Below are 22,346 nucleotides of genomic sequence, written 5' to 3'. Positions count from 1 at the left end.
CTGTAAGTTTCCCTGTAGTGAAGCTCTGTCAATGCTGATCACTGATCAAGCCCCATGAGCCAGCTCAATAATATAGGATAATGCTAGTTGGGTTTTTTCCCCCATAGTTTTCAGTGCCTTAAGTATACAGCTAACTCCTGCAAAAGCATAATCTGGAGTTTAACTTCAAAAACTCACTTCTTATGGTAAAATTCACAGCACAATCAACTTTGGCAAGAAAGGACCTTTAATTTATAGAGACTTAATATATCCATTTAAAGTTAAAAAAAAAGTTGCTCTGACTTTATAAGGGCTGCATATTAGTTCATTCTGTAGAAATCTCAATGGAACACAGCATTCATTGTGAAAGCCAGAATAATCATGATTGCAGTGACTTTCAAAGTAATAAAGATTTACAATTTATTATACAGTACTGCCAGAGGACTGTATTTAAATTTGTTAAAACATATACATACACACACACCAGTTTATTCTTCTAGTTAAGAGCCCTTAAGTGAAATAAAGTGACTTTTTTTGTCGAAGTGGCTTTGTGATACTTTTCAGTTTTGCACACTCATTTAAAGCAATTATTTCATGAACTACATACAAAGAAATGGTCAAGCCCTTCAGCCCCCAAATATACCAACACTGAGCAGTACAATAAGAACTTTAGGGGCTAGATCTTCAACTTTTGTAAACTGTCATCAGCGGAGTTACGACATAAGAACATAAAATGGCCATAGGTTAGGCCAATGGTCCATCTAGCCCAGTATCATGTCTTGCAACAGTGGCCAATGCCAGGTGCTTCAGAGGGAACGAACAGAACAGGTAGGGTTGGCGGGCATCCTGTTTTCGACTGGAACGCCCAGTCACCAAGGGACCCTGGCGGGTCCAGTCAACACCGCTGACCGAGCTGCTAAAAGTCCGGTCGCGGTGCTGCGGGGCTAAGGCAGGCTCCCTGCCTGCCCTGGCTCCGTGCGGCTCCCAGAAGTGGCCGATATGTGCTTGCGGCCTCTAGGCATAGGGGCGGCCAGGGAGGTTCCGTGCACTGCCCCCATCCTGAGTGCCATCTCCGCAGCTCTCCTTCGCCCAGAAATGTGGCCAAAAGGAGCCGCGAGGCTGGTGCCTGGAGCCCACACTCCTTACCCCCTCCTGCACCTCCTAACCCCCTGACCCAGCACTCAGATCCCTCCTGCACCCCAAACCCCTCATTCCCTGGCCCCACCCCCAGATCCCACACCCCCAGCCGTGTACACACCCCCTCGTGCACCTCAACCTGCTGCCCCAGCCCTGAGCTCCCTCCCACACTCCGAACCCCTCAGCCCCAGCCCAGAGACCCCTCCTGAACCCCAAGCCACTCATTTCTGGTCTCACCCCGGAACCTGCACCCCAACCCCCTGCCCCAGCCCGGTGAAAATGAGTGAGGGTAGGGGAGAGGGAGCAATGGAGGGCATGTGTCTTGGAGAAGGGGCGGGGCCTCAGAGAGTGGGCGGAGCAAGGGTGTTCGGTTTTGTGTGATCAGAAAGTTGGCAACACCAAGAACAGCTATTCGTCAAGTGACCCATTCCCTATTGCCCATTCTCAACTTCTGTCAAACAGAGGCTAGGAACACTTCAGAGGCACTTTACATCTGCAGAGGATCTAGCCCTAGAGCTGCACAGAATCCACCCTGCAGGACGTGGATCCCATACCATACCACTATTTTTTTAAGGCTTAGATTTGCCATTATTATGCACTCACCTGCACCAGAAACAAAAATAAAAAAATTCTTTCAGGAAGAAAAAGCTACATATGGCAAGGAATCTAGAGGAAAGAATTGGCTTGCTCACAAGATCATTTAAATATCATTGGCAAACCCCAGAAGCTCAGTAAACAGATAAGGCCCAATGATACATGTGGCCCAGTAGTCTCTATCATAGAAGATATAAACCAGTGGTTCTCAACCTGCGGGCTGCTTGCGGTCAATCAGCACATAGCTGCGGCCCATGTGGCATCCTCAGAGCCATACAGCTAGTATATATATTGTGTGGCTGCAGCCCACATAACACACAAAGAGCTGCATATGTAGTCCACAATGGTAAATAGGTTGAGAACCACTGAAACACTCCCCAAATTCACAAGTTAAGGGACAAGTCCACTATGGACCAAATCCTGGATTCCTAATACATATGAGTTGTTTCAGAGTAACAGCCGTGTTAGTCTGTATTCACAAAAAGAAAAGGAGGACTTGTGGCACCTTAGAGACTAACCAATTTATTTGAGCATAAGCTTTCGTGAGCTACAGCTCACTTCATCGGATGCATACTGTGGAAAGTGTAGAAGATCTTTTATACACACAAAGCATGAAAAAATACCTCCTCCCACCCCACTCTCCTGCTGGCAATAGCTTATCTAAAGTGATCACTCTCCTTACAATGTGAATGATAATCAAGTTGGGCCATTTCCAGCCCAAATCCAGGTTTTCTCACCCCCACCCCGCCACACACAAACCCACTCTCCTGCTGGTAATAGCTTATCTAAAGTGACCACTCTCCTTACCAGCAGGACAGTGGGGTGGGAGGAGGTATTGTTTCATGGTCTCTGTGTGTATATAATGTCTTCTGCAGTTTCCACGGTATGCATCCGATGAAGTGAGCTGTAGCTCACGAAAGCTCATGCTCAAATAAATTGGTTAGTCTCTAAGGTGCCACAAGTACTCCTTTTCTCCTTACAATGTGTATGATAATCAAGGTGGGCCATTTCCAGCACAAATCCAGGGTTTAACAAGAACGTCGGGGGGGAGGGCGGTTTAGGAAAAAACAAGGGGAAATAGGTTACCTTGCATAATGACTTAGCCACTCCCAGTCTCTATTCAAGCCTAAGTTAATTGTATCCAATTTGCAAATGAATTCCAATTCAACAGTTTCTCGCTGGAGTCTGGATTTGAAGCTTTTTTGTTGAAGAATTGCAACTTTTAGGTCTGTAATCGCGTGACCAGAGAGATTGAAGTGTTCTCCGACTGGTTTATGAATGTTATAATTCTTGACATTTGATTTGTGTCCATTTATTCTTTTACGTAGAGACTGTCCAGTTTGACCAATGTACATGGCAGAGGGGCATTGCTGGCACATGATGGCATATATCACATTGGTGGATGTGCAGGTGAACAAGCCTCTGATAGTGTGGCTGATGTTATTAGGCCCTGTGATGGTGTCTCCTGAATTACATATGAGTAATACTACTGACTTAAGTGAGAATCGTCACATGAGTAAGGCAAGAAAAGCACCCAACCTGTATAAAAATAATTTTCAAACTCACAGCTCCACTCCTGCAACACACGAGTCTAAAAATCATCTTAAATTTACAACACGCTGTGAGTTAATCACTTTCTTTCTTTTACGAGAGAGACCTTTGTTAGCGCACTTGTACATAATAGACCCATGAAATCTGCAGAAGTTAGATGATGATCAGATGGGCCAATGGGGCTGTTTCACCCTAACTCCTCATTCCACTTACAGTCTTTAGCAAATGACTGATACTAGTCACTAGCTCATTGGCTGCAATCCCTTTGCAAAGCATTACCAAACACTGTGGATAATGCATGAGACAGAACAGAGGCAGTGACCACTCAATCCCTCAGGGAGGATGGCAAGATTAATATGAAAGGCAGCACGTTAGGCTCCGTTTCACCAGTCATAAAGGCCTCTGACTAACCAGGGCAGCAAAGAGCCTCTGCTGTGAATAAACTTTAAAACAGTTGAATTTCCGTGCCCAGTAATTCTGTTCTATATTTGCAGCTGTCTCTCCTTTTTTAAATTAGGGAGGTTTTTCTCTGGTTTTGTGTCTTTCATGATGATGATGATCTAGTTTGTAGAATTCAGTATTTTCCTGACAAGTTATTAAATGACCAGCCCGGTATTTAAAGCCATTCTAATATTTTGTTTAATATGCCCATCCATCCAGGTCAAACACGATTGAAGGAGTCTAAAATGTGGCTTAATCAAAATGGGATGGAATGTTCTGATATTACTAACTGAAAAACTAAAAACACAAGAACTTTTTAGGACCAACTACTTTCCATCATGTCAGCTATCCTTTGACCTAACTAACCTGAAGTTAAATAATTATTAGTGTGGGTTCCAGCTGCATTAATTAATTTTGAAAAGCTGTCACAAATTTCATCAGTAGATGCCTGAATATTAACACCGAGGTGAGACCTCCTCAAGGAAGAATTTGAAAGATTTCCACCATTTTATGCTCAAGGCCATGGAGACACTCAGTTTAGCTGCCATCTTGAATACACATCATCAGACTGGACCTGATAAAGATGGGACAATCAAGTGCAAGTGATGGAAATAATAAAATGAGATTTAAAGGCACACCAATACCCAGTAGCAACAACTGGATAATTGAAACAATACCATGTACATTTACTATCTCAATTGCAACTAACCAACACACGCACAATGTAGTGAATATTAAATACCCACTGAGAACTCTTCTGGATCAAAGATTATTTGAATAATGAATATATTTGAAGAATTTGCAATCTGCTTAAAAAAACACAGCACAAGCGGAAAAAGAGGCTAAACAGCTGGATAAATTATTCATTGCAAATTATTCACTCAGCTTTACTAGGCAACGATTCAGTCCATTTATCAAAGTTCTCACACTTCTCATTTCATGACAAGTGAAAATAGAAGGAGCATCGAGGAAAGAAAATTAAGCAACAGTTTAATAAATGCACTGGCTTTTGCCTACTCTTTGGATGTGCTCTCACGTATCTCCATAAAAATGGCTTGGCACCTTTCTTTGTAATTTCTTGGCTCTTGAGAATGTTACTGTTTATTCGGACAGTGATCCACTATAATTTTATCTGATCTATTTTAAAACTGTTCCAACGTAGCTTAAACTATAACTTTTTAAGTAGTTTACAAGGCATGAGATGTTCCTAGAGTTACATGAACTCTCTAGTGAAGTAAAGATGGGTAAAAATGTTAAATTTCATTGAAAAAAATCAGCAATTTTCATCAGTTTTGTAGAAGGCCTGTAAAACTGAATGTGTGAAGTGATGCCCAAAGGTCCCAGTTAGGATCAGGTTTCCAGTGTCTAGGTGCTGTTCAAACACTTGGCAAGACAGTCTCTTCCCCCAAAAGATTACAGTCTAAGGCGCCTGCAACTGGCAGCGAGCAGGCAGATTGCTGTGCCTGCACAGAACGCCACCGAATTCAACAGGGCTTCATGTGGGGAAAAAACTAGTATTTAAGTTGCTGTAGGAGTCTCTCTTTAGTGATTCAAAATAGCATGGCTCCTCATAAACTGTGTAACTCCTTGTAGAAATGCCCCAATATAGTACAAGGATCAATGTACTAACTAGTAAATCACAAAATGAGGCACCGGGGGGGGTTTCTGTTACATATCAAGTCAGACAAGAGAACAGAATGAGCAACTCTTCAAACATCTATCTTTTTTAAACTACATTAACATGGGGGATTTCAATCTTGGGGACATATGCTAGAGGTCTCATGCTGCCATTTATAAGAGACCCATGGAGTTTCTAAAAATTATTATAATCTTCTAACACAAAATTCTCCCACACCTCATTAAGAAGTAAGGCAGCACTCCAAGTATCCAGAGTATGATCTAATGCAGATAACATATTCCCTGCTTTCTCCCAAAAAAGAACAAACACCTTCTCGAACTGAAGTCAACAGAAAACACGATCCAAACCACTAGATTTTGCTGAACATGCACAAATGTTTTTAAAATGAATGATTAAATGATGTCACCTTAAAATCTGACAGTTTGCCATTCAATGGAAATCTCTCTCTCTCATATCATTTATGGTGTCAGAACAGAATGACATGCCAAATTTAACAATCCAGAGTTATGACTTGTGATCAGAAATCTGTTTGGCACAAAATACAGACATCTAATTTAGCCCTGTTGCCAAATGTCAAAGAGAAAGTATTCAGTGTTGCTGTAGCCGTGATGGTCCCAGGATATTAGTGAGATAAGGTTGGTGAGATAATATCTTTTAGTGGAAAGCCCCATCCCACCCATCTTTCTCCCCCACCCCTTCCTTTCTCCCCATTACTGGAGGGATATGTGCTAACTACTTATGCTAAACAATCTGTTCGACCTTGTATTTAACTGTGACACTCTCAATACCTTTCCTAGACCTGAAGAGCACCGTGTAAGCTCAAAAGCTTGTCTCTCTCACCAACAGAAATATTACTTCACCCACGGTAAACATCTGATGAAGTGAGCTGTAGCTCACGAAAGCTCATGCTCAAATAAATTGGTTAGTCTCTAAGGTGCCACAAGTACTCCTTTTCTTTTTGCGAATACAGACTAACACGGCTGTTCCTCTGAAACCGTTCACCCACATTGTCTTTCTAATATCCTGGGACTGACACAGATGCTACGAAAGAGAAAGTAATGTTGCTATCTTTTACATGGTTAATCTAAACTTCTAAATCAAAAGTTGTTGCAAAGTTACTTGAAGGAGGGTTTTTTTCTGTTTTTAATTTAAAACATTTTAATTCCAAACATACAAAAGCCATGTCTGTAAAAAAAGTAACATTAATAAAAGCAGACTTTGCCTTGTTCAGATTCTAGCCTCTCTCAAAATTGCAAAAAAAGGAATTTGTCCCAAGTGGAAACTCACCATTTTCACAGGAAAAAAAATGATACCTTCTTACCTATGAAAATTGCCTTTCATTTCTGCAGAAAATTTAAGGGAGCAGTGGAAAAGGTCAGTTCTTTATAAATCTGTGAAAGCATTATTCTACATCAGCATAGGTCTGGTTACTAGTTTAACACAAATCTGGGAACAAATAAAGATGTTTTAAAACACAGCTGTTGCTCTACAGGGAAATTTTGTAATTTCTTCCAAACAGCAGTACAAAACAAAACTCCTCTTTCATACAAGGGCCCCATTTGTAGATCATCTGTCTACAAATACTGCTGTTTAATATAAGCTTTATATTTCAGTAATAGTTTTAAGTATTTTCAGTAGGGCCAGATGGATCTGAAATGGTCCATCCACAATGGCTATCTAATATGGAAATAATACAGTTGTTAGACTGTTAGAAGTAGAAGCTCAACTAATACTCACGGGGAAAAGATTCTATCAGTGCTGTCATTGTTCCTTACTAATTGTTTAGCTCCATTCAGTCACTTTATGGACTGGCACACTGATGTTAGAAGCCCACACTTTACCTGAAGCTTGCCTTTTCCTGACAAATATTGTTGCTTTCTGAAGTTATCCTATAGTATTAATTGCTACCAATGCTAATATGGTAATTGAATGAAAGATGAAAAACATGTAATTCTATATGGGATTACAGATGGGCTCAGGGACACAACACCTTTCAGTCCTAGGCCAAAGGTCATTGGAGACTGAAAAATAATTACCAGCTACTGAGTGATTGGTGACATATGCAAAATGAGTTATGGTTTCAGTCCATTTCCTGAATGGAGAAGTGTCATCACCCATGTCACTAAGGGTGCTAATGGGGACTCTCACTGGCAATTTTAACACACACCAAGAAATGAATGGGCATAACAAACTGGCCTCTCACCTCCATATTCAGAGTTTAACCATATCATTTTGTTAATATCTAGGGAAGTCTACTTGGCTGCTAACTATAATTGGTTGTGCACCCATCTTATAGTAGGTTTGTCTAGGCTATATTTCCCAACTTTGCTTATGAGAAGATCATGTGGGACTGAATCAAAAACCTTACTAATGTCGAGATAGATCACATCTACTGCTTCTGCTTACCCACAAAGCTTGTTACCCTGTCATAGAAAGACATTAGGCTGGTGTGACATGATTTGTTCTTGACAAATCCATGTTGACAGTTCCTGATCACCTTATTATCATCTAGGTGTTTACAAACCGACTCTTTGGATTATTTGGTTCATTATCTTTCTGTTAAGATGACTGGTCTATAATTCCCTGGGTTGTCCCTATTCCCCTTTTTATAGATGTGTACTATATTTGCCCTTTTCCAGTTCTCTGGGATCTCCCGTCCTCCACAAGCTCTCAAAGATAATCACTAATGGCTCAGAGATCTCTTCAACCAGATCCGTAAGTATACCAGGAAGTATTTTGACAGGCCCTGCCAAATTGAAGACATCTAACTTGTCTAAGTAATTCTTAATGTATTCTTTCCCTATTTTAGTTTAAGATTATAGATTAAGCTTGGATTAGCAGTAATCATTCTGCAGCTCCCTGCAGAATTCCAACACCAGCTAAGGATTGTCTAAAAAAGGAAACTGATGATAGCACAGCTAGAGCAGGAGAAGATAGTCTACTATTGCTATTCCTGAATAGCTCCTTGTATGAACGCTATTCTGGAATAAAAGTAACTTTACTGTGGGATAAAGATTTGTTTATTCCTGAATAAAGTGTTGACATGGGGAGCTATTCTGGAATATCCATAGCTGACTAGATTATTCCACTATAGCTATGCTGTCAATTTCCCAGTGTAGACAAGCTCCAATATGATGGGAACAAGGAATCATGTTACCCTGTTCCTGACCTCTCATTATACATACACCCCATAATCTAATCATCCAACCTCCCACCAGAGGCAGGCTTAATTTTACTCATCAAATTAAACAAGCATTCCTGTGTTACACCTTCCTATTGAAGTTTACAGACAGGAATTTTACAAGGAAAAAAAATATGTGGGGTGGTACATGTGCAGTGCCTGCTACATAGGAATGAATCTCACGGACTCGCTCATATATGCAGTACAGTTTATGCAGTAGGACACCAGTTCCCACAAAGAGTCATTTTAAAGCACACCCATAACAGAAACAAGTGAATGGGAAAGAGCAGAACAGTTCTTTAGATACAGCCCAGCTGTCTCATGCATCCAACACTCCCAGATACCAACGTTTTCATTGGAGATGAATACTGTCATTGAAAATGGCCACTGAAACCCAAATATGCCCCACACAGCAGATGAATCTTGACACTACCAACCATACTCCTGAAGAAAAATACAACAAAAAAGGACACTTCTGTAGTTCTCACAATGTTTTCAAGAATAATGCTCCTGAGAGAGGATTTTACAATGCAACAAACCACTTTATTGGGTAATGAAATGCTGTTAAATTGAGGCTTCTGATAAATGCGCCAACAGTTGATTACCTGGAGAGCTATCCCCAGAAGTTTACAAACCACAGGCTGAATGTGAGAAAATATAGCTACATATTACTAATGCATTTTCAGTACTAGGCTATTCTGCCCATCTTATTTACTTGTACTATGTCAGATGTAAAAAGAACCTAATTTAATGGTTTACATGACATTGTAAAATAGAGTGTCTTGTTTCTTTATCAGGGTTTGAAAGTCTGTGCTGTCCACTGACATCCTTTGGTGGCAGGGTTGGAGAGAGAATTTAAAATAAAGTAATTTGAGGCCTAGACGTAACTGTTCCAGGGAACGACCTGAGTGGAAAAAGATTGATGTGATGTGATATGAAGGGCCAAATTCTGCCTTAACACACACCCCAGGCAACCTCTACTGATGTCAGAATGGTTGCCCAGGGTGCAAGCACTTGCAGGATTCAGCGTAGTATAAATAAGGATTTCACTACTGTTTGTGAGATGTCTGGTTTCTCCGGTCTGTAGCAGACTTGAAATCCTTGTTATTTAAGTTTACATTAAAGGGTGGCTTAGAAGGCAATTGCTGCTGTGTATCATAAAATAACATTTAATAGGACAGGGTTTTACACCTGTGTTTAGCTGTTACAATGAGAAAGAAGTAAAAGGAAATTTTCTATCTCCTGTAGCTAGCTACCAAAGAAAACATTTTCATAAAATTCTGTACAAAATCAACTTCCTAGACAGCATGGGAAAAAAATAGTCTTTTTATATGTTTTTCTCTGATTATGAGAGAAAATAATGTGTTTTTTCCCCTTCACCTGAAATCAGATCTGTTACTTAAACAGCTTTCAGAAGCATGGTTAAAAGAGGTTTATTATTCAAAAACCCTTATTCATAGTTGATGCATTCTGGAACTTCTATGAATAAATTCCACAGAAAAGAAAAAAAAATTCACTCACAATTTGTGAGTAATGTGGAGACTCAAATCTGGATTTCACGTAGCCCCTCCCAGTATTATGGTACATTACCATATTTTATCTTTGTACAAAACATTCAACAACATCCTTTCACATATTGAAATCAGATTTAAAGGGAGAATGTAAAGTATGGAGAGCAGGAACCCAAGCCAGGATGACATCTTACTGAAAGTTTCCACTGTCGAAAAAGTTCATTTTAAAGTTATGGGGGTGGTTATTCTGGAATTCTGCATAGTTATTATCATTCTCATCCCCAAACACAGCTGAGCTAAGCTTTCAGGGCATTCATTTAAAAGATTACATTCTTGTTCCCACGCTGACTTCATTTTTCAACAAAATAACAGGACTTCTAGCAGTAAACATGCACGCTATAGATCACGTCAATATACCATGAAAAATGGTGCTGCTGTTGCTGTTAAGATACGATTCAACCAATGGCGCTTGTTCCTCTGAATGTTTCATTCTGCGCGTTCTTGTGCGGCTGTCTACATTGGACTGAACCATCAGTGGCTCCTGGCGTTTTTTTTTCTGCTTCTGTTCTAGCAATGCTCGCTGGGGGAAATACAAAGAAAAGTACTTTACTGTTAGAATAAATGTCACTTTTCTAGGGGAGTCTGTGTGCACATAGCTTCTGTTCTGCAAATGCTGCTTAACTGAATGTTATTTGACTTCATACTGTAGAACTCCCAGTAAATCACAACAGATATCCTTACAACTCCTGCAATGGCAGGCCACCTTGTATGCTATTTTCAAGTGGCAAGAGTGGAGTCTAATAGGACGTTGGGATGCCAAGCCACAGAAAACCCTTCTAAAAACTCTATTGAAAGTACCAAACAGGTCAAATAGATGTTTCTGAGCAGTCTACTGGTGTCAGAGCTAGATAAAAAAAATCTTTTGGGAAGCCAACAACGTGAGAGCACTGTGAATTAATATGATAACCAAGAGCACGAGGCATGAAAACACTGATTTATGTTTATGTAAATCAAGAAAAGAATCTGTAAACTACAATCAAGTGACAAGACTGGGCAGAAGCCCAGTGTAACAATGATACATGCTGAATTTTAATTACACACCCTATTTTCAATTTCAATTCTCATTTACACCAGGTGAAAAGCAAGTATTAACTGCTAGAAGGCAGAGGATTGTCTTTACGATTGCATAAGTTTCTCCCTCCAGATGTTTCTAAGTTTAGAATGTGATGGAAGCTATGATAAATCGGGGCGGGGGGAGGGAGGAGGAAGCTCCCTTTTGCAGACACCCAGTCAGTAGCTATAGCAGCTGTACCCTAATTGCCTTAACTGTAAAGGGTTAAGAGACGCTTAACCTGAGTTGGCACCTGACCAGGGAACCAATAGGGAGGCTGTACCTTTTCAAATGGGAAAAATTGCTGGGTGTGGGTTTTTTTTCTTTGTCTCTTGGGCTGGAGAGAGGAGAAGGCAGCAACGAGCTGTAAGCTTTAAGCCAGGTATGGGAAATCATCAGCATCATACCTAGAAACTCCTCATTTGGAAGCCAAGATATGTAAGTAGCACAGGAAAAGTTAAGACAGATGCGATTAGGAACCTTTTTGGTTTGTGGAGTCCTCTGTGCTAAACCCAGGTGCTTTTGTTTTGCTTGTAACCTTTAAGCTGAACCCCAAGAAAGTTATTGTTTGTGTTTAATCCCTAAAGCCTGAGTTTTCAGATGTGTTTCTTTTTTTTTTTAATAAAATTTACCCTTTTTTAAAGAACCCTTTGATTCCAAAGTCCTTAGACAAGGGGTTGGTCTGTGCTCACATTGCTAAGGCAACTGGTTGGTATTTTATTCTCAAGCCTCCCCAGGAAAGGGGGTGAAGAGGCTTGAAGAGATATTTTGGGGGGACAGGGATTCCAAGTGACCCTTCCCTGAATATTTGTGAAAAATCACTTGTTGGTGGCAGCAATATCTGTCCAACACAGAAGACTGTGCCTTGGAAGAGTTTTAACCTAAGCTGGCAGAAGATAAGCTTAGGGGGTCTTTCATGCGGGTCCCCATATCTGTACCCAGAGTTCAGATTTGGCGGGGTATACCCTGACAGAAGCCAATGTATATTTATGAGATGTCATTCTATCACAGCCACTTTGAACATCCACAAGAAACTAGAGGGGTTAAGGTGGTTTAATTTTAATAACCCAGTGTCTTATTTGTCCCCTTTCTCTGTACTATGCTGTTTTTACATGGGTTGTCTTTTGACTTCTCTCCATGTAGAGAGAAAAAGAAAATACAATGCTGTTATAAATAGCAAAAGGGCTGGATTAAAGTAGAGGAATATCCAGAGAGGATCAGTTTCTGCCAGCCTTCCCTCATGTTGAGTACTACTTTACTCCATGAATGATGTGCTGCTACTCAATATGAATTAGAAGTCAGAATCTGATTCAGACGCAACATGAGAGACAAGGTGGGTGAGGTAATATCTTTTATTGGACCAACTTCTGTTGGAGAAAGAGACAAGCTTTCAAGCTACACAGAGCTCTTCTTCCAGTCTGGGAAACGTACTCAGAGTATCACAGCTAAATACAAGGTAGAACGGATTGTTTAGCATAAGCAGTTAACACATATTCTGAAGAACTATTCGAGGTGAAGTGGCCTATTAACACCTCTGGAGTTATAGGAAAAAGAGTGGGGTTAGTGGGTTACTGACTATTGTAATAAACCATAAATCCAGTGTCTTTATTAAGACCAGGATTTTTAGTGCCTAGCAAAGATATGAATTTAAGTTCCCAGAGGTGTTAACAGGCCACTTCACCTTCAATCATCCCTTAGAATATGTGTTAACTACTTATGCTAAACAATCTGATCCACCTAAACATCTGATGAAGTGAGCTGTAGCTCACGAAAGCTCATGCTCAAATAAATTGGTTAGTCTCTAAGGTGCCACAAGTACTCCTTTTCTTTTTGCTTATATTTAGCTGTGACACTGAGTACCTTTCCCAAGCCTGAAGAAAAGCTCTGTGTAGCTCGAAAGCTTGTCTCTTTCTCCAACAGATGTTGGTCCAATAAAAGATATTACCTCACCCGTCTTGTCTCTCTAATATCCTGGGAACAGCATGGCTATAACAACACTGCAATCAGAGGCAAGATGGCATAGATATAAAGTATTTGATATTGAAAATGGGGCACAGACTGCAAGACCCTAACCCTAACCTGATGGGTGTGGAATGGACATTACAATGGAAGCAAAGGTAACAGAAGATCAAGTTTGATACATAAAAGCATGTTGAAAGAGAGCCAGAGGTTCTTCAAAAGGAGGCCAAGCAGAAATTAAAGACAAGGGGTGAAACCCTAACTCCACTAAAGTCAATGGTAAAATTCCCTTTGACCTTAATGGTTACGGCTACACTGCAATTAAAACCCCACAGCTGGCCTGAGCCTCGGGCTCCCAGGGCTCAGGAGCTGTTTAATTGTAGTGTAGACGTTTGGGCTTGGGCTGGAACCCGGGCTTTAGGACCCTGCAAGGTGGGAGGGTCCAAGAGCTCGAGTTGCAGCCTGAGCCTGAATGTCTACACTGCAAATAAAAAGCCCTGCAGCCTGAGCCCCATGAGTCTGAGTCAACTGGCACAGGCCAGTCGCAGGTGTCTAATTGCAGTGTAAACATACCCAGTGGGGACAAGATTTCACTCAAGGTCTTCAGAATGAATGTTCATGTAGGCCATTTAAGAATGTGGTAGAAAGACAGACAACACAGCACATGACTTAGTGACTGAGAGTATTAAATTCTATCTGGTTGGGAATAAGGAAGAACAATTCTGAGAACTGTGTGTTAATTCTCAGCTGGTTAACACTCTTACTAGTATCCTTGTGCTTTTCTTTTTTGTTTTTTCATGGTCTGTGAAAGGAATAATGCATTCTAGGTCATCATAATGCAACTCTAAGTCAACAAAAATGAAAACCACTCAAATCACAATAATAAGAAAAAGAGAACACTAATAGTAATCTTCACAGTCCTTTCCTTTCCATCACTTAAGCATGTATAGCACACTCCAAAGGCCGGGGAACTAATATTTCAAGATGTAATTTTCTGGTAGGATACCTCGATCAGCTATGTGTATCAATGCAAGGAGGTCTCCATATTCCACAGTAATCCAGTTAAGCAAGCCCTAACCTGTCAAAAGGAAATAGGCCGAAAGCAGACTCCAAGATCTCACCTGTCTGTCAAGCTTCTGTTGACGCAGATTGCTGCCTTCATCATCTAAAACACTGCAAAGACAAAGAGAATTCATTAGAAAGTATTTGTCAGTCAAACAGAACACCAAGTTGCAATTACTGGAGCCATATTTTGCAGGACTTCTTCAGGCAAAACTCCCAGATCAGTCCATGGAAGTTTTGCCTAACTAAACCTGCACAAGCTGTCAAGAGAATTAAAAGCAACCCGGGAAATATAAATAAAGTTCTGTGTATAATGTCTACATGCTACAAAGTTTAGATTCAGCCAGATCATAAAGGAACATAAATCCAGAGTGTTTCACAGGAGCCTTATGCCTGCAGTACAAACAAAAATTGGAAAGAGTCCAGCAGAGGGCAACAGAAATGATTAGGGGGCTGGAGCACATGACTTATGAGGAGAGGCTGAGGGAACTAGGATTATTTAGTCTGCGGAAGAGAAGAATGAGGGGGATTTGATAGCTGCTTTCAAGTACCTGAAAGGGGGTTCCAAAGAGGATGAATCTAAACTGTTCTCAGTGGTACCAGATGACAGAACGAGGAGTAATGGTCTCAAGTTGCGGTGGGGGAGCTTTAGGTTGGATATTAGGAAAAACCTTTTCACTAGGAGGGTGGTGAAGCACTGGAATGGGTTATATAGAGAGGTGGTGGAGAGGTTTTTAAGGTCAGGCTTGACAAAGCCCTAGCTGGGATGATTTAATTGGGGATTGGTCCTGCTTTGAGCAGGGGATTGGACTAGATGACCTCCTGAGTTCCCTTCCAACCCTGATATTCTGTGAAACGCTTTGTTCTCCATTACCTTATAATAAAGATACTAGCATGTACAGCCGTGGGACAAGAGCGTAAATTTCTATATAAAGCACATAAAATGGTAACGAGTTTTAGGAGCAGTTTAGCAAATCATCAGTATTTTAAATTGGCTTGAGAAAATGAATGGTTCTTTAGGTTGAGAACCAGAATGGTTTCTTTCCTGAAAATCTGAAGAATTATACTTACAAGGGATTCTGATCTACTGTCTGCACTCAAAAAGTCAGAGATCTGCAATCCAAACAGTATTGTGTACTACCAATTACCATAATTTTCTCTTTGCTTCTAGGTGATTGTTCATTGTTGCTGGTTGAGGGATTGGTCATGCCAGATTCAGTCATTTTCATTAAATTAGATGTTGGATGGAAATAAAGGACAAACCTTCTTTGCATTACATTTGATAAAACTATTAAATCCACCTTATTCTGGGGGGAACAAGTTCTACATGCTATAACAATATTATGACTAAAAATTTAAAGTAGATAAATAAATTTATAGATTTAATTAAACAGAGGAATATAGACTACCAAAAGATACAACTATAACATGCTTTAAAATGGACTATATTAATTTGATTTCCACTTATAACACCACAAAAGTGTGCATCCCATACTGTAGGCACCCTTGACGATTAATTACAAGTGAGTCAAAACTGCCCTTTGCGTATTTTAAAATTGGAAAGTGACATAATATTAGTTCAGCGCACTCTGCATTTCTTAACTAGGTTGCAGGCAGCATGGTATAGAGTTGAGTGGCAGACTTGAATAGAGGAACAACCTCTGGGCTCTCATCCTCCAGAGAACAAAGAAATAAAAGACGTGTGATGAAGCATGCAGCGTAACATCAGCCTTTTATAAGATCTGCAGCAGGCATCGTTACATATATCTTATAAAAGGCTGATGTTACAAGATGCACAGTGAGGCGAGTTTCATATCGAGTACTGGAATTGTGCCTTAGAAGAATTACAGATATAAAAGTTTGTGGTCTTTTAGGGAGATAATGCTAGCTGTGTTATATTTAGGATACCACCTGCCAACAACCCATGCAGCATTCCAGGCAATGAAGAGACAAACAGTTAGAATTTCAAAGCTTGTACCCACATTAGAGGCATAAAAAATGGCCTCTGAAAAGTCTCTACTCATCTATGCATCCAGCTGTGCTACAGGTAAGATTTCCTCTGAGTATCTACATCTAAAAAGTCAAAGGCAAGACAGGGGCACTGGTCTGGCCCTGAGACATCTAAGTGAACTTTACACTTGCAAATTTTGAGTGGGCGTCAGCTGGGGCCAGCTGATCTGAGATATATCTGGGCAGATTCAGTCACGACTGCTGTTAAAACAATCCTGTTTGAAACTTTTACTCATAGGCACTGACTCTGAGGGTACTCAAGGGCTAGAGCACCCATGGAAAAAAATTAGTGGGTGCTTAGCACCCACTGGCAGCCAAGCTTCCCTCTCTCCCCCTCAGTGCCTCCCATCCGTCAGTGGCCCCACTCACCAATTCCTCCCTCTCCGTGCCTCCCACCCGCTGTGATCAGTTGTTCTGTGGCATGCAGGAGGTGCTGGAGGGAGGAGGCAGAACTGGGTGGGAAGGGGGGGCAGGGATGGGATGAGGAAGGGGGCTTAGAAGAAGGGACGGAGTTGGACAGGCGGTTGGGGGAAGGGGTTGTGTGGGGGCAGGGCCTGCGGCGGAGTGGGGGGCTTGAGCAACCTGGGGCCCAGAGGCAGCTGGCACCTGTGCTTTTACTGCCTCATTCCACAAAAGACAACATCCTGAGGGACAGTGAGAGTCGTGGGTGCAAGTAAAAAGAAATTTGTTTTTGTCACTTTAGTGAAAATTGTACTAGACCCATAAGGAAACGTGTCTAACTCTGAGAAAACATGGCACCATACAGATAAATCATTTTGTGAATCTGTGAGACTGAACAAGTGTTTCAGACATACCAGTTTGATAAATTACACTGCTGGCATGAGAGAGGCTAAAAGAGGTGGGCATGTCAAACACGTCATAGTTATGTGCCATCTGTTTGTCAAATTCTAAAATAGCCTTAGGATCCCTGGCAAGAGGACTCTTCCTAATCACCAAACACCCTACAGTTATTAGTTACTTAGCTATGCCTACTATTTATATCAGTTTCTTATTCTTCATTAAACACTGACAGCACAACCAGCGTGGGACAAGATACAGAAGACAACTTTGAGTGAGATACTGTGCAGTGCCCTGGGGGTGAAAAGGGAAAGGTGGCATTAAGCCACATATGACCTCCCAATTCATGGTAACTGCCCAGAATCCCAACACCACAAAGTACTATAGCACAACACCCTCCTAGTCTTCTGGTATGCCCCTACCATGCACCCTCAGCCTCTTCCAGGGCTTGCACTTGAGAGCCTACAGCTGTCCCATACAACTCATTTGTTGGGTAGAATTCGCCCCTGGCTGGCCACAGGGCTTTTACAGCCCCTGTACATTGCACAGGACTGTACAGTGGCCATAGCAGGGGTGAAAATCTCACCCATATCCCTGTCCCAGGGAGCTTATGGTCTTGATGCTGTTCTCAAAAGAACCAAGCAATGTATTTATTTTCCAAAAGACACAGTGCACCAACAGCAAAGTTTGCTCGAGTTTTTCAACAAAGTACCTACAACAAATAATAATTTGTACTTAGCATCTTTCTTTTGAGAAACTCAAAGCACATTATGAAAGGTATATAAATAGTATCCTCATGTTATATAAATTGTCTGCATTCTCCTGAATATTTATTTTTCCTATAATACATGTAACGTGTCTCCAAAATATATTTTTGGCCAAATGATTTTAGTGAAACGTGAGTATCAATCAATCCTAGTGCATTAACTAAAAATCCCCTCTTGAGATTTAAACTGAGTGCTTAAAAACTTAGATAACAATCCAGAGTTTTAGAACTGCACAGGCAAAAATGCACCTGGAGAGGCCCAGAGAGGGTAAGTGGCTTTCAAAGTCAAGTCATTTGCAGATTTGGAAACAGAACTCTGTTTTCATGTCATCACCTATATTATACATTAGACCATTCTGCCTCTCTCAGATTATACAGCAAATGAGCTATAGACTTCATCATATACATTCCCATATAAACAGATTAATTATTGCAAGCCATTATATTCCAGTAATATCCTGGTTTGTCTGTGATGCTAAGTATTGCACCATAGATACAGTTGCTGAACACCCAGGATCTAACTTCAGATTTTCTATAGTGCACTTCATCATAATATCGAAACAGGGCCTAGTGGTCAAAACAGAGGAGTAGATGGCTGACCTCCTCAATTCCATTTTCATCTTTAGCTATGATTCATTGGACTAAACAGGCTAACTCCAGGCTTTGTGTAAACAAGAGCAACTCCTACAGAAGTCTGGGCCAAAACCTACAGTGTTATAAATGGTGATTTAATTACACAGTATGTAGGGACTGGTCAGAAAATGGATGTAATTTTCACTGATTTAGTGTGCAATGGATTCAAAGTGACTGCCTTACGTGCTAAATGGGGCCCAAAGTAATGAATCTCCAGCCAGGTATTGAGACTATTGTGCTTTTTAAGACACCTATCCATATCTTCTTCCTGTTGAATGACATTATTTTTAGAATCTCTAAGTATATGCAGCCACAACTGGGACTGAGAGCTGCTTGCCAACAACTTACAAAGCTCTTTTGCTTCTTCCATAGGCCCTTCTCTGTGGCCTGATGGCTATTTTATAAATCTCTGGGCTGTTTTCCACATTTCTTGTATAAATAAGTGTAAACTACAAGCCTTGTCCCTCGGGTTGTTTAAGCTTCAAACTGTCTGATTTAAACTAGTTGTCTTCTGTGAAATCGAGTCCTGTTGGAATGTGAACATGCCAGCCTCCTCTTGGCCCCTTAGTTCACTCTCTGTGGACTGGAATACGTCCTTCCCATCCTCCTTCAAAGGGGCAATGTGAGGCTTAATGTTTACAAAGCATTTTGGAGCTCCAAAAATATGCAGGCATTAGAAAAATATTATCATTAGCGTCCCAAGAATTCCTACAGCTCATTTTCAAACAATCCTCTATACTACAGGACATCACTTAGGCCGGGGTGGGCAAACTTTTTTGCCTGAAGGCCACATCTGGGCATGGAAATTGTACGGCGGGCCATGAAGGATCATGAAAATGGGGGTTGGGGTGCAAGGGGGGGTGAGGGCTCTGGGGTGGGGCTGGGGATGAGGATTTGAGATGCAGGAAAGTGCTCTGGGCTGGAACCGAGGGGTTCAGAGGGCATGGGAGGGGGTCAGGGGTGCAGTATCTGGGTGGTGCTTATCTCAAGCAGCTCCCAGAAGCAGCGGCATGTCCCCCTTCTGGCTCCTACGCAGAGGAGGATGCTCTGCATGCTCCCCCTCCAGAGGCGCCGCCCCCTGCAGCTCCCATTGGCCGTGGTTCCCAGCCAATGGGAGCTGCTGGAGCAGCACTTGGGGGCAGGGGCAGAACGTGGAGCCCCTTGGCTGTCCCTATGCGTAAGAGATGGAGGGAGGAACATGTCGCTGCTTCCGGGAGCTGCGCGGAGCCATGGTACACACAGAGCGGGGCAAGGCCCTGACCCCACTCCCTGGCTGGAGCACTGGAGCAGGGCAAGCTCCGGACCCTGCTTCCTGACGGGAGCTCAAGGGCCAAATTAAAATGTCTGAAGGGCCAGATGCGGCCCCCGGGCAGTAATTTGCTCACCCCTGACTTAGACCTTGCCTGGGCTAGGATTTAAAAGTGTGATGTTAGAATGCATTAGCCAACAAGTTCTAATTAACAAGGGGACACTAGACTTTTCAAACAAGGCAGTGAATATGTTAAAATGTGCTAAGATGGTCAAATTAATGCCTATATTTTATCTCAACCAGTTTAGCGTGTATGAAAGGCAGCGTACCTTATCTGCACTAGACTGTTCAGATGTGTTAGAACATTGTTAGCCAACACATTCTATATCACACCTTCAAATCCTTCCTAGTCTAGACACAGGGGTTTTATTCTTGAGTAAGTACAGAATACCAACAACAGTGCCTGTGGGTGCATTCTGCCCTCACTTAATGTCTGTGTATCTCCCAATGAAGTCAATGACGAAAATGAGGGTAGAATTTAGCCTTCAGTGTTTTACTGTTATATTAGTAGGTCACCCTCAGCTGGAAATATAGTGTTCCATTATTATTTTCTAAGGGACAGCATTTACCCCTGGAGCAAATGGCTAATGACCGCTATTTCACATTCCCAAACTCCCCACAGGAGAAATTATAATGAGGCTCAATGACCCACCAGATATGTCATTGAAAGGACATTTGGCATCTTAAAAATAGGTTTCTGGTGCCTGGATGACTCAGGTGGCACCTCCCTGTGCTGCCCTAAAATGCCTGCATGAAAATCCTGGGATGTGGCCTGTTACCAGCACTGAAGTGACCCTTTGACAGACGTAGATGAAAACCCAGTATAAAGAGTTAGCAGACAACACTTAGCATCCCTGGCAAACAGCTGTCCCGGTCCTTAGTATCAAACTACAGAGGATTCTTTTCAATACCATTTTATGGGGGACAAGAAAGTTCAGAAGCAGCAGTGGCATTTTCTTCCTTCCCAACCTATGGGAGAACCACAGTCCAGTAGCAGCATCCTCTGCGTTTCCCAGTTCCCTCTGCAGACAGAGGAAATACAACCGGTTCATAGTCTCCCTCCCTGCTTTGCATGCAGAGGACCCAGTGACTTAGGGCAAGTCTATGCTACAAAATAAAGTTAGGTCAACGTAAACTGCCTTACATTGACCTAACTTTGTAGTGTAGACCAGACCTAAGACTGTTGCTAAACGTAGTTGTGAATGAACAAGTGGACACAGTTTCACTGATCAGTGGTCACAGTGATGGAGAGGGTCTGTGACTAAAGCACAGTACAATGGCAAAACTGATGGGCGTATTGTGGAGGGGCTGCTTTCAGCTGCGTACAGAGTGAGGTTACTAGATTAAATCTGGCTGTACCTTTGACATGCAAATCAGAAAATCCTCATCAACACAAAGGTAGTCAGATTTAGTAAGTCTTAATTAGGTACAAATTATTACAATAATTACATATATTAAACAGCTGAGAATTTTAAGGCAAATTATGACAATCAACTCTTTTAGTGTTGATTAAACACCATATATTGGTAGCTGTTTTTGCCAAACCCTAAAGGCAATGATATGTTGTGTAAAGTATTGAAAGATTTATTGCAGTTTTGCTGCAATACACTTCTAATTTAAATAAAGTTAAAGATTTAGAATTTATGTAGGTCAACTATTTGATAATTTTCCATACAGGAGCCATCCTGTACTCCTAGCTCAGGTAAACTCCCCTTTCAGATCAGCAGGTATATGCCTTGTATAGGAGTCAAGATCAGGCCAATAAGTCTATACTTTAGAGATTTACACTAAAGACCTGATCCAAAGCCCACTGAAGCCAATGAGAGTCTATTAATTGATTTAATTGGGCACTGTATCAAGTCCTAAATTTAAAATGGATGACCTCCTCTTTTAAATGAGTAATTTCATTTTAATATTGTCCTCCTCATTCACCGTGGTTGATTTAATATGTTTCACTACAGTCTTTTGGCCAGACTACTATGTCTGGTATCACTTCTTCAGCAATGCACGAAACATGCATGATAGAAATGCCTCAGTGCAACATAGATAAAATTTATCACATTTTTTAAGTTCCGTATGATAATGAAGGTAAACTAAAAAAATCAGTGATAATAATTTTAATATTTTAGAGTCTTGTTTATAGGCAATATTTCAACATCTGAAAAATGCCCCAAATGAGATAGGTGAGAAGCCAGTGAGAGCCAGATTTTAGCTAATACACAATGGAAGCGTTAAGATAGACTACAAAAAAGTTCCCCAACTTGGGAGCATACAGGCAGGAGGTTCAGTAAATAAACCTCATTACATTTATTTAATTTTACACAGATGGATTTAAATTTAATATAAAATTGGAATGTCTTGATTCAAGTAACGCATTTCACAGTAGTTAATTCTCAACTTCTGCTCACAAAATGTCTCTTTAAAAGTGCAAATTGTTCACATTCCAGTAAGTCCCTGTAAGAAAAAACAAAAAATGAAATATTTATTCTATTAGAAAGTGCAAAATGAACATATTCACTAATTATTTTTAAAGTGAAGGTATCTTTGAAAAAAGGAAGCAAGTATTGAAAATGTGTTGGCGCTTTTTTCTCCTTTCTGGCTTTGCTTCTGCACCACTCACTAAAGGGAATATTTTCAATGAAACAGGTTTACAGGCACTAGACAT

At 41.2% G+C, this 22,346-nt stretch overlaps 1 protein-coding gene across 10 annotated transcripts in view; it reads right to left on the bottom strand.

Moving 5' to 3' along the window:
• Positions 1-22,346, bottom strand: part of TUB (TUB bipartite transcription factor) — a 289,705-nt gene that overhangs the window by 83,451 nt on the left and 183,908 nt on the right. For all 10 annotated transcript variants that reach the window (XR_012159343.1, XR_012159344.1, XM_073347462.1 and 7 more), the window contains exons 2-3: positions 14,225-14,276; positions 10,451-10,613 (exon numbers count right to left, since the gene is read on the bottom strand). Coding sequence is in view for 8 of the 10 variants with exons in the window: in XM_073347462.1 (XP_073203563.1) it covers positions 10,451-10,613; positions 14,225-14,276 (215 nt within the window). In the remaining 2 variants the exon portion in view is untranslated. The remainder of the gene's footprint in view (positions 1-10,450; positions 10,614-14,224; positions 14,277-22,346) is intronic.

Source organism: Lepidochelys kempii, chromosome 6 (genome assembly GCF_965140265.1).
Source record: "Lepidochelys kempii isolate rLepKem1 chromosome 6, rLepKem1.hap2, whole genome shotgun sequence".
NCBI classification, from domain to species: domain Eukaryota; kingdom Metazoa; phylum Chordata; order Testudines; family Cheloniidae; genus Lepidochelys; species Lepidochelys kempii.
The sequence above is the reverse complement of the archived record's forward strand: the minus strand, read 5'-3'. Positions and strand labels throughout refer to the sequence as shown.